The sequence below is a fragment of the Branchiostoma belcheri genome, unplaced genomic scaffold (genome assembly GCF_001625305.1).
Source record: "Branchiostoma belcheri isolate BF01 breed outbred unplaced genomic scaffold, Haploidv18h27 scaffold96, whole genome shotgun sequence".
Lineage (NCBI taxonomy): Eukaryota > Metazoa > Chordata > Leptocardii > Amphioxiformes > Branchiostomatidae > Branchiostoma > Branchiostoma belcheri.
The window spans coordinates 934573-952474 of record NW_017804642.1 but is presented as its reverse complement, the minus strand read 5'-3'; the positions used below and the strand labels follow the sequence as shown (position 1 = coordinate 952474).

Sequence of the window (17902 nt, the reverse complement as noted above, 5' to 3'; positions counted from 1 at the left end):
CGATCTGCGGGCCAAATTGCTTCGATAAATATTTCATGTAATATTGCTATGGCACATGGTACAAAGGACACTGTTTCACATAGGTGCATCTCGCTGTTATTCCGCTAGGCGGCTCTATCAAGCTAACAGACGTACTAACTGTATGACTACTGAGTGGCTATGAATTAGAGGAAATATCATCTTCAGCGCTCATGTTTGACAATCACAATATGACCTTAGGCCACAGCAAGTAAATTTTATGGATGACATCCCCCGCACACTCGAAATCTAATGCGAGCGGGCGAAAAAAAAAACAAGGCGGGCCGAAAAAAACAAGGTTCCTACATTTTAGAATTTTGACTCAATCATTGTACAAATGGTTTTTATTCGGTGGGATCATCACATATACACAGCCAGCATCACATATCACTGCATTAAAATAAGAAGCAAAACATGAAATCAGAGCCTTTTCTTGTCTCCTCTCTTCATAGTTATCTGCCATCCACGTTCCGGCATGGCAGCAGACATCTTTGCCCATTTTCGGCATGTTGAGCACTGTCAGAAGGCAACAAAATTTATTTTTATTTTTCCAAAATCAGGCGAAAATTAATGCGCGCGCTGATGTCATCCATAAAAATTACTTGCTGTAGCCTTATAGCAAATTACATGGTACAATGTATTGTATCAAAGACGAATAAAAACACTGTTATATACATTTTTCTTGCAAAGGATTTTTGAAAGGGTACACAAGTTTGATTATTTATGATATGGATTCCTTACATACATATATTTGTTCATAAGATAAAACTTTATGTTTATAAACTTTGGATAACAACAAAAACCCTTTGGTGTCGCTGTTTTTTTCTTTTACCCGATTGTCCTTCAAAATTATCACAACCAGTCTGCAAAAGAGTGCTAAAAGTACTATTATGTTTAGAGTTAAAACTTTAGACCCAACACAATAGGTTCTCTCACTTAGAGCTTTTGACCATTCACTCTGGTCTTCCTCAGAAGACTGACCCAGGCTATATACATCGGGGCCCATTACCCTTCACTAAACCGCGACGGGGGTCGACATCGTCTACCAGATACCTTTGACCCAGTGTTGACGTCACACATCAAAGAAACCACTTGACAAGCCTCACTGGGTCAGTCTACTAAGGAAGACCAGAGTGACTGGTCGAAAGCTCTAGGTGAGAGAACTTTTTGTGTTGGATCTAAAATTTTAACTCTAATAATTAAGTCTAAACATGTAACTACCAACACGGATGAACTTTTATGATACTAAAAGAATTATGTACGGCGTATTTTGATTGGTGGATTTCTGGACAGAGAGAGCATGATGGCGACTGCAATCGTCATGGTGGTTGTCAAGGTGACGAAACAGGCTATGATGTGAGGTGGGGCTTCCAGCATGTGCTCCGGGGGTCTGGGACAACCGACGTAGAATATTCTGTGGAGCGCCAGCATAACTCTGCTCAGGACCACGGCGTCGCGACAGTCGGTGAGTTTTCCAACCAGCGTGGCACACTCCGTTAGTCTTTGGTACGGCCTGGGGGCAAACGTAACTCTTAGAGAAAGAAGAGCAAAGTTCTTTGATCACAACCATTTATTTTTCTATGAGCCGAGCGTCTGTCACCTTCCTCAGGGCAATTCTGACTGGTTCACATTGTACTGCAGCACAGGTGTCGCTGCTATAGATGCATTCCCAAACGTACAATATTTACATAATGTGTTGTGCCTATCTATGTACATTACTTACGTCTATGAATAAAAGACTTGGTTGTGTAAAAAGAGCGCCTTTACTCAGTGACTTATTCACCTGATTTAGCATAGTCTATCTCTAAGAGTTTCCGTAAATAATTTCATCAGGTTGGTAAACGAATGAATAGCAAAGTTCTTTGATCACAACCATTTATTTTTCTATGAGCCGACGTTTCGATGACCGTCTGTCATCTTCATCAGGGCAATTCTGACTGATTTACTGTGTACTGACGCTAGATGTTACTTGGTGCATAGTGCACTAAAGGTGTCACATAGTTCACCGTGCACTCTTACTTGGTTCACAGTACACTTAAGCTAGTAAACCAGTCAGAATTGCCCTGATGAAGATGACACACGGTCATCGAAACGTCGGCTCGTAAAAAAAATAAATGGTTGTAATAAAAGAACTTTGCTTTGTCATACCGATCAAGTTTTTCTTTGGCAATTGTTTTAATTTATTTTCCTGGGGGGTTCTCATTAATTTCTTATTATTTCTACTGTTTATTGTCTGCCGGTTTTATGTATCAGTTTTGTGGTCATACATGTACGTCATTTATTTTCTTGTTCCATGATTTTGTTTCTCTAATGAAATGAATAAAAAAATGAACTTAAAAAAAAAAAGAACTTTGCTTTTCATTCGTTTACCAACCTGATGAAATTATTTACGGAAACTCTTAGAGATAGACTATGCTAAATCAGGTGAATAGTTTCATCAGGTTGGTAAGTCACTGAATAAAGTCGCGCTTTTTACACAAACAAGTGTTTTATTCACAGACGTAAATAGGCACAACATAGATAGGCACAACACATTATGTAAATATTGTACGTTTGGGAATGCATCTGTAGCAGCGACACCTGTGCTGCAGTGCAATGTCAACCAGTCAGAATTGCCCTGAGGAAGGTGACAGACGGTGATCGAAACGTCAGCTGTGAATTGGTTGGTTATACTTTATACATTTTACATTTTACACTTGGTTTTGTAAAAAAGATCGACTTTGCTCAGACTATGCTGAAGCATAAATGTCGATGTATGCCACCCCCCTCCCCTGTATGTTTGTATTGCATTAAACAACAGGTCAATCTGTGTTTTGACAGTAACAAGAAAAATACCAGACACATCTCCAACAACAGCCAAACACTTTATATGCTAGGCATGTCAAAACCTCCCTGGCCATGCAGTAACGCATTTTGCTAGGATGTAGATACAAATGCACAAAAATTTAGCATTTAGATTCATGAGGGTGCAGTGCAGGCTATGGTTAACAGGGGGAGCAGCAGCACCTTACCGTAAGGCCACCAGGGACATCTCTAACAACAAACTTTTTACATACTAAGCATGTCAAAATGCTTCCTGGCCAGTAACCCATTTTGCTAGGATGTAGATAGATACAAATGCACAAAAAATTAGCATTTAGATTCATGAGGGTGCAGTGAAGGCTATGGTTAACAGGGGGAGCAGTGAAACCTTACCGTAAGGCCACCAGGGACGGTTTGGGCCAAACGCATCTCGTCTCGTTCCCAAGCTGACTGACGTCCTCAGCAAAGGTGAGAACACATGACGTCATGTAGGCGTTGTAGGTTTCAACATCCGGGCACTCTCTCCACGCCTCTGCAGCCTCTACTGCAGACCACACTGTCAGAAAAACAATTTTTTAAATGTCCCCAGACATTACGGCGCATTTAGGTTAGTTTTACTTGATTTTGTCCCCAGTAGTGTTTAATATATCCCAACATCTAATCACAAGACGTGGTGACGGCACGCTCAAGTTTTCCCAACTTATATTAGTGCCGCCACCAACACATGGGATGGGACAATACAATACTTATTTTCACCTGAGCAAAGTAAGGAAATTCGTGTTAAGTGCCTTTCCCAAGGACTCGAACCCGGGATCTCTGGATTCCGAGTCGAGCACACTACGCCACACGACCCCACGACTTGCTTGTGTTTATTTGTGTGTAACTTTCATGTAGTATTATGTATTTGTTAATTATTTTCTGTTGGCGGCGCTTATGTAAGTGTGTATTAACTTGAGTACCATCGCAGTCTTGTATTTTTCTTTTATGTGATTTGATAAATATATATAAAAAAGACACAATACATCAAACGGCGATATGGCACTAGCATATACTAACAAGCCCTGTTCCCATAAAGGAAAATGACATTTCTGTCCGAAATAACATGCTGCAAATGCTCTATGTCATTTGCGTGTGTGTTACAGATAATATTACAATTAAAGACTACAATGTACAAGTGGTACATGATAAAAGAGTTCTGTCATATGACAATTATAACATAGACATAGACCAGTTAGAATCCTTGTGTGTTATGATTTTCCACATGAATATAGTCTGTCTGGATTTCATTTCCGAAAGCCAAATCCAGGGGTGCCAGAGTATAAAGTGCAATTTTACGGAATACAGTGCAATTTTACGGAATACAGTGGAATCGTATTAGAATACAGTGCAATTTTACGGAATACAGTGCAATTTTACTAATGACGTTGAATCACGTGACTTGGACCCGGCTTTCCTTGAGTTTCAAGATGGCTGACGCGCGCCGCCGCTGACTTACATATTTCTGTCTTTTTCGAGCGAATTCGAAATGATCCCTGTGCAGTAACATGCCCTGTGTGTAGTATGTAGTGATTTGATAAAGGTCTATCTACGAAAACGGTCCAAATTCGCTCGAAAAACACAGAAATATGTGAGTACGCTCCGTCAGCGGCGTCCCTGGAAAGCTGGGCCCAGGTTACGTCATAACAACGTCATTTGTAAAATTGCACTGTATTCCGTAAAATTGCACTGTATACTAGTAAACTTGCACTGTATTCCGTAAAATTGCACTGTATACTAGGAAACTTGCACTGTATTCCGTAAAATTGCACTGTATACTAGTAAACTTGCACTGTATTCCGTAAAATTGCACTGTATACTAGTAAACTTGCACTGTATTCCGTAAAATTGCACTGTATACTAGTAAACTTGCACTGTATTCCGTAAAATTGCACTGTATACTCTGGCACCCCTGAAATCGTACAAAAAAAAACAGAAGAGTAAATTGTCCGCAGAGTTCTCATCATTCCGTAATCCCTAGCACAGACGTGCGTATCACACAGACCTCAGGCACTCTGTTTGGATGTTGATCACTATCGGTATCCACTTAACAGGTAGAAGGTACGTTCTGTGAACCAGAATGAAGCCTATCTTTGTCCAACAGGCGTTTAGAATCGACAAAATGTCTCGGAAAAGCTACAAAGGCAACAATACGTGCGTTAGGTATAATGGTTACCCTAATGGAAGTCATTCAGCACCAAGGACGGAGCTATACGAGCCTCGATTCTCTATAGATGTTTTGGAATGTTGATTTTTTTTTCCTTATCTTTCAAAATTGTATTTGCAGGAATTCGCTCCTTTTGAACTCACTACGGGTGTTACTTAATGGAATTGTAAGAAACAGGCGATTTTCAGTGGCTTGGAACAAACACTTTTCAATGCTATTACGGTTTCACAACTTTTCTGAGACAGATACCTCCAGATACCGGTCAATACTAATCAATATAAACATAAAATGAGCATTTTATGCCACATACTATGCCAGAAACACACCGGACATATACTTCGGGGCTTTTCTCTTGTAGAAGATAATTCTGATGTTACTGGAATGATTTTTAGACATATCTCTAAAACGTATTTTTTTATATATATGTATAAAATGTACTTACTTACAACTTATCATTTTAATTGAACCACAGAAATGTCCGATGCACATAGTAACTTTTAAACTGTATTCTTTTGTCTTACTTGCCCTGTGACATCCTTTTAATGCTGTATCGAGAGATAAAGGGATGAACTAGGCTTTACCCAGGCAATCTTTCATCTTTGTATATTTCATTGTAAGAAACATGATTTTAAACCCTCTATGAAATTACTACCATAATTAATGATTCATTAAGCAGATTAAACATTTCTGACCCTCTTCACGATTCGACTTACCACGTTTTGGAGCAAACTTACTTTCTTCTTCGGTTACATCTCCTATAGCCTCCACCATCGTGATCCACAGCAAGCCGAGAACGGCCGTCCGTTTGGAGAGTGCTAGCCTCATGGATGTACTGTAGAATAGAATAAACAAGACTGGCAATGAAAACACACATTGCCATGGCGACGGTGGTTGTTGTTGGGGTTATTGTTTGCATGGCACTGCCATGAGTTCATGATTTTGAGGAAGCCTTGGTACCCTCCCCTCCCCTGAGTGTATAGTGAACGAGGCCCCAGAGTGACAGAAAGTGGGGCATCCGGGGCAGACAGGTTTCCAGGAATGTGGGGGCAGACAGGTTTTCCCAACGGTTTCCAGGAATGTGGGCATGTCAACAAACAAAGCTAGAAGACATTCCTGTGGACATCCCATGCCTGTGGACAAAATTCCTGTACAATTCCTAGAATTCTTGCAAATTGCACACAATACTGTACCATTAGGCTCCTCCCTGAGACGTCGCCAAAAAAATTTAACACACACACAACTGATGATATTATGAAATATACATCGACAAGCACAGCTGACGATTCTATTAAACTAAATTCACCAGCAGAGCAAGGTTTATACTAACTTCGCTTGTGAGACAAATACTCCTTTTCTCAAACAGTCCACGTTCCACACTGCTTAACCGTAATGTCTTCCGAACAGAACGCTCTGATCCTCTGTACTGCGCTGACGACTGAGTTACCCAGTCACAAGCCGCATCACTTCAGAACTAAAAAGACGTCACTTCTTTGTAAGAGGACCCGTTCTGACCGTATATGGTAAGCTGAAGTATTAGGCTGAAGAGGCGGGTTTAAGTACAATACAAAGTACACCGTAACGGTCTGTCGCTACGAACGTCAGTACTAATGTACGTCAATGGGAGCCTTGAAAACAACCACAGATTTTCAAACACATATTTCTTCTAGGATTTCAAGCGAATTACAGGAATGAAAAAGGCGGAAACGTATGGGGGAGGCGTAGTCAACTTGCTTAGGCCACAGCAAGTGGTTTTTATGGATGACATCAGGCGAGCATTGATTTGCGTCTGATGTTGAAAAAAAAAACAAGAAATTTTGTTGCCCTCTGACAGTGGTCAACATGCCAAAAATGGGCAAAGATGTATGTTGCCATGCTGAAACGTGGATGGCAGATAGATATGAAGAGAGAAGACAAGACAAGGCTCTGATTTATTGTTTTGTATTTAACTTTGATGCAGTGATGTATTTCATTCCTTTTACATGTGATGGTATACATGGCTGTGTATACATTGTATGTGATGTTCCCACTGAATCAAAACCATTTGTACAATGATTGAAAACTTTTATTTTGTTTCAGTGACAAATGTGGATAGTGTAACAGTTTTCAGTAAGCTTAGCACAATATATGTATAATTTCTTGTTAATTTACAAGGTTTATGATGTCAAAATTTGAAAGTGTAGGAATCTTGTTTTTTTGGCCCGCCTTGTTTTTTGTCACCCTATCGCATTGTATTTGGAGTCTGAGAAGGATGTCATCCATAAAGTTTACTTGCTGTGGCCTTAGACATACTGGCGAGAATCCATTTGAGTAATGTACGTATGGAGGGGGTTCATTACACAAATGGTACCACTACTTCATCAGTTAGGACGGGGTGACCCTGCTCAGTAACTGGGGATGTCAAGAACATCATAAAATCGTTAACTTCATTCCTATAAGTGCTGCTTTATATATAGTGATGAGTGGAGCAGCAATCATAGAGCACTCTCGAAAGAGATATTTATAGTGACTCTATAAAAGAAACGGCGGTTTCAAAAACATATTACAAATTACGTAGCGAATCATTCCTTCGCGTTTTTTATCAATGAAACTAATTCTGTAAAACCAGCTGATCAACTGGACTCGAAATTCGTTTCTTTTTTTTTGGGGGGGGGGTAGCTGCACAGGTGCTCCAAACAATTGGGTGCACAAAATTATTTTGGGTGCACCATATAAAAAATAGAATAAGTAGAATGTCAGCAAAAACTAATTATACTTCATTTCTAAAGAAAAGTACTAGAAAGATTATTTTTTCTGACACTCAGATGTTAAGAATATGCGCTATTCTTCTATACATTTAACATCTTTGCATATCTAAACCTACGAAAATATTTGGGTGCACTAAGGTGCACATGCACCCAGTATTTAGAGCCCTGGTCACGCACTGTGTCGTACACATTACGAGTGTATTAAGAGAGAGAGAGAGAGAGAGAGAGAGAGAGAGAGAGAGAGAGAGAGAGAGAGAGAGAGAGAGAGAGAGAGAGAGACAGAGACAGACAGAGACAGACAGAGAGAGAGAGAGAGACAGAGACAGGCAGAGAGAGAACAAGTAAAGAAAAGAAGTATGCTTGCCGTCATCTTGAGTAATTGTTCAATCAAAAGCACACTTGATTGAAGACGATATAAAAGTTGAAAGGCGGGCCTAAGTGAGAATACATGTAGGAGCTAAAAGCATGACCTCCGAGGCGACCTCCAAGCCTAAAGCAAAGATTGAATAACGTTTTTGTGTGTCCAACGCTGCATTATGGATGTACAACCCAAGACAGCAGAAAGAGGTCTCATATATAGCACCTTCTCTATAAAACATCTTTACAGAGTCGTAACATTATAGCCCCATTCCAGCACGTTCCTAGTGGATTCATAAAACTTTGAACAAAAAAGGTATCCCTCTGAAATATGCATGTATGACTAGACAGACCTTAGAAGAATTAAAGGGGTGCACTGGGTTCAAATAATGAATGGACAAGGGTTGATAGAATTGAAAAGTCTCGAAATTTGAAGCACAAGAAGTGTTTAAATTTTAAACTCCTATAGGTCAGACTGGAATTCCTTTGATTTTCCTACTTTGATAAGGAAAAAGTGATGTGAAATATGATTCTAGAACCGGACACAGACCCAGTAAATGTATGACTAGAACGAAACACAAAAGTCTTGAAATTTGAAACTCCTATAGCATATATATAAGAAAAGAATAGTAGTAGAAAAATGATTATAGAACCAGACACATACCCGATAGCCGTACTATATACTGTAATTCCTGATTTTTTTTCGCTGTACTGTTATGTTCACCGTTTTCTCTGTCACTTCTGTACCGTGAACTTATCATTACAGTCAACAAATAATTGCTGGACTTTCTTTTTTCTCTACCTGTTGCCACTGGGAATGTATAGTTCTGTGAACATGACCATTTTTCTCAGACAGTGAAATTTTGCTACCGTGAACATAAAGTGAATTACAATACCTTACTATGGCCGAAGCCAACTACAATACCGTCAAATAAATGAAGTCATCTCAGCTTGAAATTGCGGAGATCGCAAACCTTTGGCAGGTTTAAAATTGGCCTTGCGTCTTGTGGAAAATAATGCAGACTGCGCCGCGGTCCGTTCATTCGGAACGACAGCCGAGAGGCTAAGTGGAAGACAAGGCGCCAAAAGATGAAGGTTTATGAAAAAGTTTTGATGGGAAAATGAAGAAGTGAGTCGTGTAATGACATTTTGAGGCCGATGTGTCCGGTACAGTTCCTTCACTATCCAACCGTGGCTTGCAAGATATGCCAATGTTTTTTTACCTCCATGAAGAATGGAGGTATTGTTTTTGGCGTGTCTGTGTGTGTGTGTATGTGTGTGTGTGTTTCCGCACATTTGTAGTCAGCATAACTTCATAATGCCTTTATGGATTGTGATGATATCTGGTATGCTGGTAAGTCTTAGGAAGCCGAAGGTCAAGGTCAAATATGGGCCTCCTGGTGGATGGCCTTGGTACTGCAGCAGAACTTCCGAATATGTTATAGTCTTGATGTTTTGGTGACGGATAGCTTATCCTGTCAGGAATAAGTAGTGTAAGTTTGGTCCCCCTAGCGGCTTGTTCTGGAACTGCAGGGTAGTTTCTGGTAAAAACTTTCAAAGCCAATAAGTCCAGATTGGAACAACGTATTTTCATTATTTTTGGTATGTAGGTAGCTGAGAGAGAGTTGTACATAATTAAATGCAAACTATGCAAATGAGGACTTAATTTGCATATTCAGTGAGAAAATTCTATAATTACAGTGTTTTATATAATAGTACTGCTATTGTAATCATGTAATCTATTTGATCTGTGGCAGGTATGAGATCTACGAATTCTTGTTTATGTTGTTGTGAAATGATATTGCTTCCGACAATGCGATGTGTGACTAGTATATAGAATGGTGGTGATACCTTAAATTTAGTTTTTTTTTTAAATTTCAAAATGCAAACAATACAATACATAGTGGTGACTCACTCAAGCAATATGCTTATATTCACGTCACCACGCGAATAATCTACTCTTTAAATTCATTTCTTTACATTTTCGTCTTTCTCGTTTGATTTTGGCATTCTACGACATTGATATCGTTTTCCAATATTTTCTTTTGTAACTTACGGTATATATTTGCTCATTTTGAAACTGTTTTGTACCATTTACAGTATGGTTGAAAACGTTTCTTTTTTTTTTTTTTGGAAACGGCCGAAAATTCATGTCATCCATATAATCAAATCAACATGGCCTTAGCTATTATCATTCTTGAATTCAGAGGAAGCATAATGTATGTGTTCTGTGGCGTATTTTCTATTACTAGAGTTACTCGTCTAGGGAGGAATGTAACATTACAGCAAGTGTGATCATTGCTATCGCGTGATACCCTGTTCGCTTCTAAAGGAGTAAGGTTGCTTTGAAGGCGATCAAAACCATCTCTCTTTAGAACAAATTGTTGTAGTCGATACTAAAGAAGTTTTAAGCCTACCTCATCTAAGGAAGCTTAAGGAACCGATTTTGCTGCAGATGAAACATAGGCAGGACTTTAATATAGTAATGGAAGGCTACAAGGTCACCCACCCTCCTGTCTTAGTGTGACAAGGGCACAGAAAGGTTTTTGTGTATTGGATGGGCCGGTATCCTGGACACGGCCGCGCACATATAGCTGAGCTAACAGCAGCCTAGCCTGAAGGTCAGTCACTTTCACAGGGTCTAGATCTCAGTGTAGTCGGGTCGTGTGGCATAACGGTAGAGTGTTCGCCTCGAAACCAAGAGATCCAGGGTTCGATTCCTGCGCGCCATGCATGCCACCGACCTTGTGAAAGCTAGGCGCTTTACACGAATTTCCTCACTTCACTCAAGTGAAAATGAGTAATGTCTGTTGTTGCGTTTGTCTGCGTAAAAAAGAGCTTGTGTAGGAAGGTGTCCGACACACACACACACACACACACACGCACGCACGCGCACACACACACACACACACACACACACACACACACACACACACGCACCCATACACACACACACACACACACACATACACACACAAAAAAACACACACATATCTTCAATGCAACACGTTCAGGAACCCACCAAACTTGTATATCGCGAAAATATCAGAGTACGTCTTGTAGTGAGCTGCCTACACTATCACTTCAAAAGCAGCAACTCACTTAGCAACTAAAAGCACACCACTTGTAATTGTGCGTTACACCATCAGGAGATTCACATCACGTATTGCTAGCTATATAGCTGTGTAGTAAGCACATTTTCCCAGGGTTTTTGACAAAGCAATGTCCATATCACGGAGTACGTGAACGATCAAGCCTGCCTTCATGGTGATTCATGGTAAAATCCACACATTCCACCTCATCACGCCCGCACTTTAGCCTACAAGTGCAGCCCGTGCGGTCCCTTTTTGTTACTGCCCTGTCAGGGAAAGCCATAGACATTCTGTACCTGGTACCCCCACAAGGCTGAAAGGTCCAGTTTTAATTTTTATCTAAAGGTCCAAGATTTTCTTTAAAAGATGGACTGATTTGTATCACCAGCAGAGCTGGAATCGTTAAAAAAAACTGCTCACTTTGTCATTGAATAAAAAATTATGTCTGATTTTTCCTTAGAAATCCGCTAACAAATGCAGGAAATGCCAGGTCAGAAGGTTCAAATTTCAAAATTTGCCGGGGGAGCATGCCCCCGGACCCCCCTAGGAACCTTGCGGCTATATGGCGCTCGCTGGTCCCTCAGACAGTGGGAAGAACCCTCCTATTCAAAACCCTGGCTAGGGGAATGTGTATATATAGCCCTACAAACGTGCTGACGTCGAGGCTAATACGAGTCAAAATTTGGTCAGCAAGGTCAAGTTCTTTTTATGGGGGAGGGTAACCTCGTAAAGTTGACACCGTCCTTAACCGAGTCGGTTCAACCGGAGTTCGCCGCGTTGTGGGAGGCACGAAAACGTGCACCGCATATGTTTGGCTAGCCTCCGTAGCAGGCGTATAGAACTGGGGGTTTGGTGGTCTTCGGCTGTTTTCTGATTAGCGCAGTTCTAAACAAAAACGGGGGTAATTCAACCAGGCCGGCTATGTTGTCTATATGCAATCAGAAAATAGCAGATAAAAGCTCCCAAAGACGACGAAGACCCTCCAAAACCCCCAGTTTTTGGCATGCTATGGAGGCTGATGTTTGGCGCCGAAAGTTTGGAACTTGTTTTAGGTTCACGTGTCTGTTGATTGTACAAGTGGTTCACAGCCAGGCTGGATGACTGAATATTGTATCAACATTGGAACGTGATACGACTTAGGTCACACCGTCTTAATTTTATGGATGACATCCCCTGAAAACCCCCAAACTAGTGCGCGCGGGCGAATAAAAAATACCTGCAAAAAATAAAAATGCTACTATACCACAGGAATACAAAGCTGGTATTATGAATTTGCGTGGCACATGCTGGCTTTTTGCGAAGTTTTGAATCAGCACTGTACGTATGTACTGAGATCTGGAGCTTCGTGGAGCTTCGGGTGCCGTCCTCCAGAGTTACCGCCGGCTCCGTATTGTCGCTAACTAGCATGGACCTAGAGCCTAGAGCCAGGCCAGAGCCTTGGTGGACGTGTTTTTTTTTTTTTTTTTTATGAACAGGCGAAAATCAATGCGCACGCGGATGCCATCCATGAAATTAAGTCGGTGTGGCCTTACTCTAGCCGTGGAGTTTGGTATGTTGTTTGTCACCTTTACTGGTTACTGAACGTTTCAATGAAGTCTAGACAATGGGACAAGCCAAGGTCGACAAAAACACTAAAGCTAAAGTACCGATCGATAAGTCCACTGTACTTGAGCCAGCTAGACAAACACTTGGTACGTGCCAGCGCAGGGCATTAACGGAATTAGGGAAACCGTACGTATGTCTCTACGGAATTAAAAGCCAGGAACGCATTATCATATATTATCATATGGCCAGGTGGCTACGCTCACTCGGTGGTTTTATTCGGTGGTTATAGCAACTGCCAGGGCATTATCACACCATATACACCTCGTGGCGGGTCATTAACCCTTAATTATTCTTGTTTTTGCTCTGTTTCCTCTTCTTCTTCTTCTCCAAACCAATAGGGTCAATGACCTGAACCAGACGTCTGTCACCATAGTAACTGGTGTTGCATGTTGCAATTTTATAGCAGGAGAGATTTAGACACCTGTCTGACCATATATGTGTTTGAGTGAGAATTAACAGAGCAGACCATATGCGAAGTTAAACATCATGCATTTGCTTTTCAAATGTTACCTTTCTAGTTTCATATTATTATTTGTCCCGTGAAACAATTTACTTCGTTGGAACTGTACCAAAGCCCCCGTTCCCAAGAGCAGTGCTAATCTTTAAAATGTTTTCAGAAGCAGTGTCAGTTTGGATCTATATCAGCATTTAATCGCCGGGAAAGACTTAATCCTCTTGGATGAAGAAAAATGGAAATACATCATCTTCGTCGATTTCCTACAATCTAAATCACAGGTGAAATATATCTACATGGCCATATAACACTAGTCCTACGCTGGATGTATGTAGGAGAATAATTGCCAGGGGAGCTTGGCCGCCTTGTAGGTTTGACTGGCCGCGGAGGGAAAGAATTTTAAAACTACCTCCCCGCGGCCGGACTCCCTTGGCCAATTTTACTCTCTTTTTTTGCTGAATTCTACGATCCGTATTCCCGTAGAACTGAAAGGCCTGGTGGAGGCTACCATAACACCACGTACCCGGCATAGCAGTTCAACATTACCGCCCCAGTGTAGAGTGATTTACGGTGTTTGAAGCATATCTTCCCGGCCAGACCTTGTTTTTCCGTCTCAGGCTTCTAGTCAGGACCTTGGATGCCGGGAGAGTCGAAACAAATTTTATATTGGCATGAAATTCGTATCATTTCTAGAAAGGGTCTGTGGAGGATGTTCAAAGTATTAAATATCATGTAATATTAATCTTTCTCGGGTCTAAATCCTTCCTGCTATAAAATTGCAACATGATGTAGCTCAACATGAGTTACCATGGTGATAGACGCCTGGTTCAGGTCATTGACGTTTGGCACACTTCAGTGTCTGTCTTAATATTTACATATATATATATTTGTTTATTGTGAAGTGGCGCTGGTAAAATAATTTGGTCAACTTGAGTGCAGCATCACTTTGTCTTTGTGCTGTTATTATTTTAAATAAAAATCTCTTGCCTTATTTTTTGTGTTTTTCTCAAAATTTGGATGAAACCATGTCTTGCCTACTTTCCATATGTTGTATTTTGAATAGGCTAAGCAATACTGTACTGCGTATCAGTTAAAAATATCCCCGTAACGTAGCCTCTACCAGGCTAACTACGCTGGATATATAGGAAAATATTTGCCACGGGAGTTTGGCCGCCTTGGGGTTTGACTGGCCGCGCTTCCGAGGGAAAGAAACTACCTTCCCGCGGCCGGACTCCCTTGGCCAATTTTACCCTCTTTTTTCCGAATTCTACGATCCGTATTTTCGTAGAAAGGCCTGGTGGAGGCTACCCATAACGTGTGACAGTCAGATAGTTCCTTTGTCTGCAGGCAGAAGTGTGTTTACGCAACAGTAAGCTTCAACAGATATGACATCACAGACATTCTGGAAAGACAAGTGAACGATATCGCTGTTGTCAGCGCGTAAAAACGCATTGAGCTTATCTCTTCAAGCACGCAGGATGTCGTTCGAACCTGTCGTTGGACTCGGCCCAAAACATGACATGAAGAATGAAAGGAGAGCGGAGTTACATGTAACTCACTAGCGCTACACACTAGCCATCAAAACTGGCGTGAAATAGGCGACAGTGACGCAAAATGAATGTGACAAGTTCTGAAAGACGACATCACAAACTAGAAAGCCGTGTCAAATGACTCCACATAGAATGTCTCAAAGCAGGGCTCCTCTGAAATATTCAGTGCTGTCGTGGCATAGCTTCCATGTACAATTTATCACTTAAAACTGGCGTGAAATAGGCGACGGTGACACAAAATGAATGTGACAAGTTCTGAAAGACGACATCACCACAAACTAGAAAGCCGTGTCAAATGACTCCACATAGAATGTCTCAAAGCAGGGGTCCTCTGTGAAGGACTGATGATATATTCAGTGCAGTTGTGGCATAGCTTCTATGTACAATTTATCACCTAAGAAGTATTGCACAGAAACTAAATATCGTAGCCTTCCGAAATTAACTTGCGCAGCCACAGAACTCTATCAAATAATACCTACGGACACGCATGTTTGCCTGTAGCATACTCGTGATACGTTCGCTCTTTTTTCATTAACTTGAATGAAGCCACGGCTAGATTAAAAACCAGAGACACGTCGGAACCATATCCATACCCATATGGTGTTAATAGCTATTTGTATCGTCCGCTGAGTGACCTACGTTACACTATGTACAGAGGGGGTCAAACCGTATGTAAGGTCACGTACCTTTGACTGGATATTTTCCCTGGCTGTCAGTGTTGTTGTTAAACCAAACGCCAATGGACTGCAACTAGTCTAGTTAAGAAACGTGCCACAGTCGGGCACAGTTGGTAGTACGAGCCTAGAAAGACACTGGGTCTTCCTGTATGGCTTTATCCTCGGTAGTATAGGTTCAGAGCACGGTTCAGCTATGTCATGCGCAGTAGGCCAACCACCAAACGTAGAATAACCCCCAAACCAAACGTACTTCCGTGGTAAACGTTGGTATCTTTGAGAGTGTTTTTTTTCTGAGGTAATTTTAGTTTATATGTGGGAGCATTGTTTTTGCTAATAAAAATATGTTGGATGTTTCTCGTCCAGGTGTGATAGAATTTACAACTTTTATGTTATGATGTGTGAACGTGTAATTATACACGTTTACACAAAGCAGAGTGATCCATTTTTGTATAGGGGGGGAAATTCTGGTGTCGTTTGATTTTTTTTTCGATGTGAGTTGTGTAGAAGTCAAACTGCTAACTGTTTTCAATACTTAGTGCACAGATATATGTTGGAAAAAAACTGTAAGTCTCCAAAATGCTGATAAATTGTGTTTTAAAGGCATCCAATGCAGTTTTTAGGACTTGGAAACCCGAGTTTTCAAAGTCAATATTCCGGTCATTTATCTACATAAAGAGTTGAAACCACAGAATCCCAATATATATTGACCCCCGTGGATAAAAAAATTACCAAAATTCTGACGGAAAATGGTTACTGGAAGGGCCCTGGACTGATTTTTAGGGTACCACCCAGAAAATAAAGGACTTAACTTTGGGTTTGTTTCTGCTGTTTTAAATGTCCAAAGTATATGAAATACTGATTCAAATGTGCTAATATGAAGCAGTATTGTGTCAATATCACAAAGATTGCCTTATTCAGAATATTTCCAGTTTTGCTGTTCTGAAATCGCATTGGATGCCCTTTAAGTAGTGTGAAACGTTTCTGGACCTTGCTCTTGATTTTGAATGACGTATTTCTAAATAGTTGAGACCACAGTGACGTCATCTTGTTGTGATCCAATTTATGTCCATGGTACCAGCATGGCTACAAAAGAGTCAAGGACTTAGTAAATAGAATCTTTCAAGTGGTTTATGCAGCCGACGTTTCGGTGACCGTCTGTCACCTTCCTCAGGGCAATTCTGACTGGTTCACATTGCACTGCAGCACAGGTGTCGCTGCTACAGATGCATTCCCAAACGTACAATCTATACATATGCGTACTTACATGGAACTGTATCTACAATGATGCAGTGCTGCAGTGCAATGTGAACCAGTCAGAATTGCCCTGAGGAAGGTGACAGATGGTCAGCGAAACATCGGCTGTGAATAAAACACTTGGTTATGTAAAAAGTGTCTCTTAACTCAGTGACTTACCAACCTGATGAAAATATTCACGAAGTCAAGGACCTATCTATTAACTGATTACAAATTTTCCCCCGTGTATTCTTTTAATATTATTTGTTCTTAGTATAGTAGAAGGGTGTAAGGTTTGCTCCAATCCTCGAACATATAGTCAAAGATTGTGAGACATGTAACTTTGATTATTAATTGTAATAGTTTCTTATTTATCTATGCTTGTTTTTGAAGGCTTTTGTCCAGTGTTTGTCTGGTTATTATAATTGTCAGTGGCCACACACTGTTAGAATTCGATACGGCTCAGCAAAGATAGTATCAAAAACTTCATGAGCAGTAAAAATTAGTTCATCTAATTTTTATTGCAACAAATTTCGAACTACCCAGAGCAGTTTCTTCAATCGTGGAGATACTACTCTTCATACCTTCCACTAAGACAGGAATGGAAGGAAAATACTAAGTGTGGCAGGCTGAATAAATTGTTTAAACTGGAACTATGGAGCTCCAGGTGTCTTACTGAGGGACGACTGCGTGTGCAAGATGTCGGCTAGCTTGAGGAATGAATCCCCTCTACTATGTACAGAAAATACTACATCTGAATACCTGAGCGACATGAAAACGATAAAGCATTGCAACCTTTTGAAGGGACATGGTGAAATAGGCATTTATATGATAGGGTTACATGTAACGTACGTATTACAACACGGTATCTTACAAAAAGCGACAGTTCTGTCATTTCTTATCCCCCACATTTTTGTCCCACGCAGGCTATCGTGTGAAAACAGACATCCTGTAACAATGTAGCGTATCATACCCTGCCTAGAATAGTCTCCAAACGTCGGGAGGATGATGAAGAAAACGTGGCTCAAGGTTCATTATAGGATGTAAAAATGTAAAAGAAAGGGGCAGAGAGAAAACGATACCAGCTCGAGCGTTCTTGGTAACATCTGCTAAATTGGACATTAGCCATGACATAAGGTTGACATTGAAACAGTGAGTGCGTGCGTG

At 40.8% G+C, this 17902-nt stretch overlaps 1 protein-coding gene across 2 annotated transcripts; it reads right to left on the bottom strand.

The window, feature by feature from the left end:
- Positions 1-994: 994 nt before the first annotated feature.
- Positions 995-15556, bottom strand: LOC109461781. Of its 2 annotated transcripts, none has more exons than XM_019758178.1 (4): positions 15512-15556; positions 5737-5855; positions 3214-3376; positions 995-1531 (listed from the first exon to the last, which is right to left on the bottom strand). In XM_019758178.1, exons 2-4 carry the CDS (start codon positions 5846-5848, stop codon positions 1273-1275), a joined length of 534 nt encoding a protein of 177 aa, XP_019613737.1. In that variant the 5' UTR covers positions 5849-5855; positions 15512-15556; the 3' UTR covers positions 995-1272. The 2 variants fall into 2 exon arrangements, with proteins under 2 accessions (XP_019613737.1, XP_019613738.1); XM_019758179.1 differs by having other exon boundaries at positions 1184-1531; positions 5758-5855.
- Between the last annotated feature and the right edge of the window lie 2346 nt (positions 15557-17902).